The 7,500-nt window shown below is 37.2% G+C and overlaps 2 protein-coding genes across 3 annotated transcripts in view; one reads left to right on the top strand and one right to left on the bottom strand.

Moving 5' to 3' along the window:
- Positions 1–7,500, top strand: part of LOC137984411 (doublesex- and mab-3-related transcription factor A2-like) — a 350,662-nt gene that overhangs the window by 205,337 nt on the left and 137,825 nt on the right. The window lies entirely within an intron of this gene.
- Positions 1,390–6,835, bottom strand: LOC137984490 (protein yippee-like 5). Of its 2 annotated transcripts, none has more exons than XM_068831664.1 (6): positions 6,614–6,835; positions 5,500–5,543; positions 5,157–5,196; positions 3,814–3,882; positions 2,846–2,878; positions 1,390–1,694 (listed from the first exon to the last, which is right to left on the bottom strand). In XM_068831664.1, exons 1-6 carry the CDS (start codon positions 6,764–6,766, stop codon positions 1,617–1,619), a joined length of 417 nt encoding a protein of 138 aa, XP_068687765.1. In that variant the 5' UTR covers positions 6,767–6,835; the 3' UTR covers positions 1,390–1,616. The 2 variants fall into 2 exon arrangements, with proteins under 2 accessions (XP_068687765.1, XP_068687762.1); XM_068831661.1 differs by having other exon boundaries at positions 3,818–3,882; positions 6,614–6,834.

Here is a 7,500-nt window from a genome sequence, read left to right as displayed (position 1 = left end):
GCAATGCAACGTTTTTATGTAACATGGTTTTTTTTTGGCTGTGTACAATTTCTGTGAAAGATAGGTGGTCTTCCCCTTCTCTTCAGAAAGGGTTGTGAGACAGCCTGGTGGTTTATAGTCCTCATCCAAGAAGCCTTAAATGTTTAAAGTGCCTCTGTGACCAAAAAATCGATTCTTAGTTTTCTTTGGATTTCAAACTGTGTTAACCAAACACTAAGTGACCAAAGCGTTAAGCCTTGACTTCAAACAAGACACCTGTTTATTTTAACTGAATTTTTCCCATTTAATGGTCCGCCATTACTAACTTTAAGTTCTTGAGAGGGCTGGATTGAGAGACAATGACGTCAAAGGCACACTAGTTTAAGAATGCAGTGCATGTGTACACTGCAAAATTAATACGCAGCACAGGAGTTTTGGGATTTCAGACTTTTTAAACTTGCATTTTGCATAATTATATAATAAGCTGCATTCACAGGCTGAAACTTCTTAAGCTAGTAAGCCTTTGACGTAATTTTTGAACATGAGTCATGGATAAAAATCAAAGTTCAAAATTTTGCCAGTCAGGTGTTAAGCAAACACAGTTTCAAAATCTGAAGGGAAAAAAGGAATTGATTTTTTTAAATCACAGGAGCACTTTAAATAATGAATGACTGGATGAATGAGTATGTGATTAACCACTCCCCTTGGGGCTTTTCAGGGTCAATAGGCCACTTTGGAAAATACCATAATACTCTTTGTTTCTCCCCCCAAATTTTGCATAAGCATTGTTTTTGTTTTCTCTTCAGACCATTGTAAGTCCCAAGAGAAACAAAAAATTGGGGGGACAAACTAAGAGTATCATGGTATTTTCTGAAGTGAGCCTAAGTACAACACTTTGCCAGACTGCTTTTGTCCACACCTTTGTTACCTCCAAACTTGATCACTACAATTCTCTTCTATATAATGTCTAAAAATACATCATGCAGAATTCTTTCTGAATGAATTAAGTTAAAGATTTTGCTCCCCACCTTCAAGGCCCTACATCAGCAGTCTCCTACCTATAATCAAGACCTAACATCTCACTGCTTACTGTCCAGAACGCTTAGATTATCTTCTACACTTTGTCTGAATCAACTACCAGTGGCTTTAACAGATTAGTTGTTGAATTTATGAGTTAGAATTTGGTAAGATGTTTCAATAGGACTGTAGCCCAGGTTCCACTGATTAGAACTTTAATACAAGGAAGTGATGATAGCTATCCACCCTTCATTCCAAGGAAAAGTATGCTGATTCTCTGTTTTGGCAGAAAATAAGTGATTGAATTTTCCCTTCATACAATTCATTGATAAGAAAGAATGGAAAGAGAACTTGAAAATGTACAAGAATTTTAATAAAAGCCAACTATTTACAAAATTTACATTAACTTTATTTTCATGCAGCATAGATTTATTCAGTATGCACAAGTCAGACTAAAGAAAATGAGAGCATCTTCTTAATTCTTGAATATGTTGTGTAGACAGAGTTAGCTAACTAGAATGAAATAATGGTTAATAACAGATATCCTTCAGTGCATATTAAATATAAATGTACCCAGTACAGTGTGTACATTACAACATTACATTTTTTTATATAGAAAGTTATGGATCTAAATCACCAATTTCCTGGATACCTTCGCTCTCTGTGACAAGGGCACGCTCAAGAATGACTTGGCCTTCCTACAAGCACAATTAGGTGCAGATGTCATAATTTATAACAATAACATTACTATTTAACTGTTCCAGAAATGCTAAATTTCTTTAAAATTTAGGTTATGAATTCATAAAAAAGAGGGACAAAATAATATGTAGAAGTTTGACTCCAAACAACAAAAAGATAGAGTTGAGTAGACACCTCAACAGGAGAAAAAATTTCTGATTAAATGAAGGGGAAAAAGAAGTCTGCTTTGAGCCTAGAAGGCCCATCAGGCCAGCGCTTATCTCCGTTTTCTGTAGCATGAAGCGACTAAGGAGTATTTCCACTCCCCCTGGATGGGATGCCAGTCCATCGCAGGGTTACCCCCAGCATTAGATTCGCCAGTACCCCTGGATGGAGAGAGGCATTGTGAGAGTAAAGTGTCTTGCCCAAGAACACAACACAATGTCCCCGCCAGGACACGAACCTGGACCACTCTAGGCCATTTTCACACCATTTTGTAGTCTAATGCAGTATCTTTTATTTCCTCAAATAAATCTACACATGACTCTTCGATGGTTTGGCCATTTTGAGTGGAGCGAATCATGGACTGGAAGGGTCCGCAACCCTGGAAAGGCTGCGAAAAAGCTGGTGGGAGGTCCTGAGAGAGGACCTCCGGTTATCTGGACTAACCCCAGAGGACACAAACAACTGTGTTTTATGGAGAAGGGAAACAGCCATGCAACGTCAGACCCGCGGTTCAGTGGATAGCTGACGCCATAAAGGATAGTGGGTGTGTGTGTATGATGATTCAAGCAGCTGTTACAAAATACATTTTGTGTTCTCGACCCCCTTGGCTGCTTAATAGCGTACCACAGGATAATATTAAACTGCATGTTTCTGATGCAGATTAGGAACAAATCTATTGCTTTAACAATATTGGTGTTAGAAGCCATGTGTTCCTGAATCTACTGATTCCTTCCTTGACCAGAAAGGAGAGAATAAAAAGAATAGTGAGCTCAAATGATGGCGAATTGAAACGTTTTCAACAACTCTAAACTAATAAATCAAAAGAAGTTGTGATTCATTCAAATTGCGTAAGTTTTTTTTTTTGTGGGTATGTGCCTAAAATGAGGCAAAGATTCAAGTTACAGTTAAATAAAAAAATAGAATGGGGCTCTTAAATTAATCTTACCTTGTATTGTTGACTCTCTTCTGTAGCATATTCCTGTCATGATACAATGACATAACAATCGTTCCAATTAAGTAAAGCGGTATACAAGACATCAGATAGCCATTGTTCAAGGCAATACAGCAGCTAGATGTGGCTATAATCATCTTGTAGACAACAAAGCCTACATGTGTATATTGTTTTGTTGGAAACACCCACAAATACTATTAAATGGTAGACTGCTTTAAGGTCTTGTGATCATCACTACCTTCATAATGTTGGTAAGTTGTATTTCTGCCTGAGTCGCTTACCATAATATTAATTTGAAGAATAGAGTATGATGGCTTCTATACCATAACCTTCCACAGGAGACAGATCTAAAAGTCGATTTTTGTTGTAAAAAAACCCCTCTGCTTCTATAACAAAAATAATATTGCTTACACAGTTCAATTCGTGTCACTCAATCTAGTACACAGTCTTTATTTCAGATATCTGATAAAAACAGTGTATTTGCAAGTCTGTTTGGGTTGGTTCACGACTGTAAATCCCATAGAGATCCAGAGCATGCCATTGTAACTAATAGTATACAGTCAGTATAAAATGCAGACTGGGTATAAAACGCAGACTGAGGCCTAGATTGTTGATATATTTTCAAGTGACCCTAGGGACACGCAATGTTTTCTCTGCCACAAAAATTTCCTACTACCTGTAGCCTACTATGTCTATTTCAAGTCAACAGTTGCTTTGCTCACATGTGCTCCAACCTTTCGCCACAGTTCAGCATGGCAGGATTTCTGCTAATACATCCAAGGTAAGACTGCAGGATGAGGCCTAAATTGTCGCATTGCTTTAAATTGTTTAGAAAATATGCACCGTCTGCAGGCTGCATTTTATACTGACCGATTGTAAATACCTGTGCATACCTCTTGCTTATGATATTAAATTCTTGTTGTTACGGTATCTACCATCAAGTTCAATTTTCTAATACTTACGTACATCCAACCTAACTTGGTATCACAATTCTTGCAAAAAACATCTCTGACCATGTGTCTTCCAGTTAGCTGCAAGTTTTTTTACATATTGAGGAAAATGAAAGGTTAGAATGATCAGTGTCAAATAACAATAACATGCCAAAAAAACAAACCTCTCGGGCACAAAGGAGGATGAATGTCTATATAGTGGAGAGATTAGCCAAGGTGAGCAGCGTTAAAGCAGAGGTGAAAGGGCATATTCACCTTCAACCACTAAGTCCTGATTTTAGCATCATTTGGGTTAAGCATTTTGGTTCCCAAGTCGGCGCTAAGGTTTTTTTCTGAAGCTTTAATTAAGGGAGGTGGTTCTTCACTACAGAAAGACAATAGTTATAATAATAATAATAATAATAATAATAATAATAATAATAATAGTTTATTGATATCCCTCTCGCAGCCTAAAGGCTGAATTACAAGGATGGTCAGTGACAATAACAGACATACAATACAAAGACAGTCAAATAGATAATTATATAAATATGATTAAAAGCACAACTGATCTTGATACTTAATGGTGCAGAAATCTGCAAACCGCTTTGTCTTAGGGACAAAGCGCACTGGAACACGTTTGCCTGAACGGAGGCAGTATGGCCTGTCAATTGACACACACGGAATTAATGGCTTGAGTTGCTAAGGAAGCTTTTTAGGCAAGAGTCCTACAAAAAAGGTTGCATGGATGGTTCTTTGAAGTAGCTTTTTAAATAGAAATCTAATCAGTCAGAAGGTGCACGAGCAGCAAGTCCCAGTCAGGACTCTTCCATGCGAGTCAGTGAAAAACATGTAAAAACTCTCAAGAAAAGGCAGTTTTTTCACCGGATTGGAACTTCCTAGGTATCATTTTTCATAAACTGTAGCATGAAATTTCTATTTGGACAAAAAATAAAACTGGTCTTTTGAAAAGCCTTATGGCATAATTGTTTTGAGAAGTATACATATTTTAAATCCATGCCACAAATTTTGTGTCATACTGTTGCGTTAAAAATTTGTGAAAAACATAGTTAACTCGCTGAGGTTTTAGGCATTTCTGTTTGGTCATGTGATTTACCAAATATGATTGTGAGTTAAACCACACAAACAAATGTTAAATACAACCCTTGGCAAAAAAGGATAACTGTATAGTTAAAGGGACTCGAGAAATGACTTTTTGACGGGGTCCATAGCAACGGTTTAGAAGTTAAGAGCCACCTTCCTTAAAGAGTGCCTTTGCACCGTAACAGAAGTCCCCACAAAGTTATGTTTGATTATTATTATTATTATTATTATTATTATTATTATTATTATAACCACTATCCACTATGACTTACCATCTCTCTGTCTTGAACCTCACTGTATGATAAGTTAACCCTAAAATAACAAAGTACTTTTTACTTATTTTATGTATTCCTGCAGTTACTGGTTGTTACAAAAAATATACATATATATCAAAAGGTGCCATAGCAACCACAAACTCTTATAATACTGCAATTTTCAAATTTATTGGTCATCTATTTAAATCGCTTGATGAGTGTGGTCAATTTTTTGACAACACAAAACAGAGCAGCAGCAATAAAATGATGCATTGTAATTACTCCTGAAGCCCTGAAGTAATTTAATTACATACATTATGTGTATGTATGTGTTTGCATCAATAGTGTATAAAATACTTACACTTTCTTAAACAGAAATGCTCTCCCAGTTGCTCCGTTAAATCTCTAAACAATGCAAGGATATAATTGAGATGTTGTAGTACTATACAAAGCAGTATAAAATTTACAATTGATTTTTATAAAATAATAGGATAGTACATGCACTCTCATTGGTCAATAGCTGTGTTGAGATGAGAGTATGGAAACACGCCTGTGACATCACATGAATTTTGATTGGTTATGTAGTCAGATGCATGTTTTGATTGGCTGGTAGGAAATATGAGCTTGTATTAAGAAAATCTGTTTCAATCAAGAAGTAAAAAACTAGCATTATCCTTCATTTGCCAAATTATCTTTGAGGAATATTTTATAAAAGCAATAGAGGACTTTTTTCCATGTTTCCATGGACTCATTTAAGCACTCAGGGGAAGTTGGGAGAACTCTCGACAATTATGCAAACCCTCGACTGCGTCTCGGCTGGTTTGCGTAACTGTCTCAAATTCTCCCAACTCCCCCTCGTGTTTAGACGAGGCTGTGGAAACACGGAAAACGTCCTCTATTGCGTAAATGGTATAGGGAAGATATCGTTGAGGTCACCCATTGTCATTAATGTGCCAACCAGAGCCCCATTGGCTGTCAAAACAAAAGGTCTTTCGTTCCTGTGGTTCAAACTGCTCAAACAAATAAATAACAAACAAACACATATCTTCCCTATTTTTCTTAATAGAACAGCTGCATATTCGCTAGTCTGTTTAGCAGTCAACAATGATATGCAAATCGCCGCCAAAATACTGGATATATCAAGAAATAAGCTAAGTATGTAACCTTTAAATGCAGTTGTTTCCCACAGCACGTTCTCGTTAAGTTTAAATTCAACAAATACATTTTAATTACGCCTTATTTGCAATGAAAGATATCAAGGATTGTAGTAAAAAAATTGACGAGAAAACAAAAATTATATTTCTGATGGACTCTAATTGACATAACACAACGGAAGATCACATCACATCAAGACAACTTCAGTGTTTATTCTCTCAAAACTTCTGTTACCTAAAAAAACAAAAAGGCTTCGCGTTTGTAAACCCAGAAGTCTCAATTATCCAATACAGACTAGACAACTCACACTAGATACATACCATTGAGCTCAACAAAGAGCGATTCGTCAACGCTGTGTCGCATTGAGCACAGGAATAAAGCCTTGTTCCTCCAGGATGATCAAGAAAGATTCGACCCATACTTTCAGACGCTTGTTTGAATTGAGGATATTCAAACAGCATTGAAGAGAACATTTGCGCCAATTCCACAGTTTTTCGCAGCGCTCATCTTTGTTTTGATATCTTACGTCACGCGACAAGTAGGCATTGACATATGATTGGCTAACGATGTGTAATGATATCATTAAACACTTTGGAATGACTGGTCCCGAGGGAAACAGTTTATTTTGTTTCCCGCGAATCTCAATGTTTCCCCAAGGCGCAGCCGAGGGAAACATTGAATTCGAAGGGAAAAAAAAAGGAACTGTTTCCCGAGGGAACAGTCCTTAAGTGATTTGTTATATAGCACAAAAAGAAAACCGTGCAACAGCAACGGCGGTCTTCGGTCAACATTCGCGGGGATTAAACGGTGCACTGTTACCTAGTCTCGTACCCAGATCTCAATCTGCCACTGGAAAAATGTGAGATCTGGCTAAGTTCGACAATTCATTGGCTACTAAAAAAAAGGTTGCGGCAATGCAATCTACGGTCGGATTTGCTTATTTCGTGGGGCACTTCAGTGAAGGTTGAGTGAATGTTTAGTTTTCGCAAGTGCATGTGCTGTTTTGAGTAAATGCCAGTTGTGCGAAGGAAAGTTTTGTTTTTTCCGACGTCGGAAAAGCTTTACAGTTGAGGATTTTAAAAATTTGCGACGTTTGTGTAAATGGTACCGACCAAAGCCCCACGTACCCTGCCACTCGAATAAAGTTCTGCGTAGCTGGCTAGGCGGTACGCAGAAACTAAAAAATTCAAGTTAAAGTATGTAATTT

The sequence above is a fragment of the Montipora foliosa genome, chromosome 2 (assembly GCF_036669935.1).
Source record: "Montipora foliosa isolate CH-2021 chromosome 2, ASM3666993v2, whole genome shotgun sequence".
NCBI lineage: Eukaryota > Metazoa > Cnidaria > Anthozoa > Scleractinia > Acroporidae > Montipora > Montipora foliosa.
This window is presented reverse-complemented; position numbering and strand designations above follow the sequence as displayed.

Coding starts and splice junctions, on each gene's coding strand:
- LOC137984490 (XM_068831664.1), bottom strand. CDS start 6,766: ATGTTCTCTTCAATGCTGTTTGAATATCCTCAATTCAAACAAGCGTCT. Junction 5,197..5,499: donor GCATTTCTGTTTAAGAAAGT/GTAAGTATTTTA, acceptor TTGTTATTTTAG/GGTTAACTTATCATACAGTG. Junction 1,695..2,845: donor AAGAGAGTCAACAATACAAG/GTAAGATTAATT, acceptor TTGTGCTTGTAG/GAAGGCCAAGTCATTCTTGA.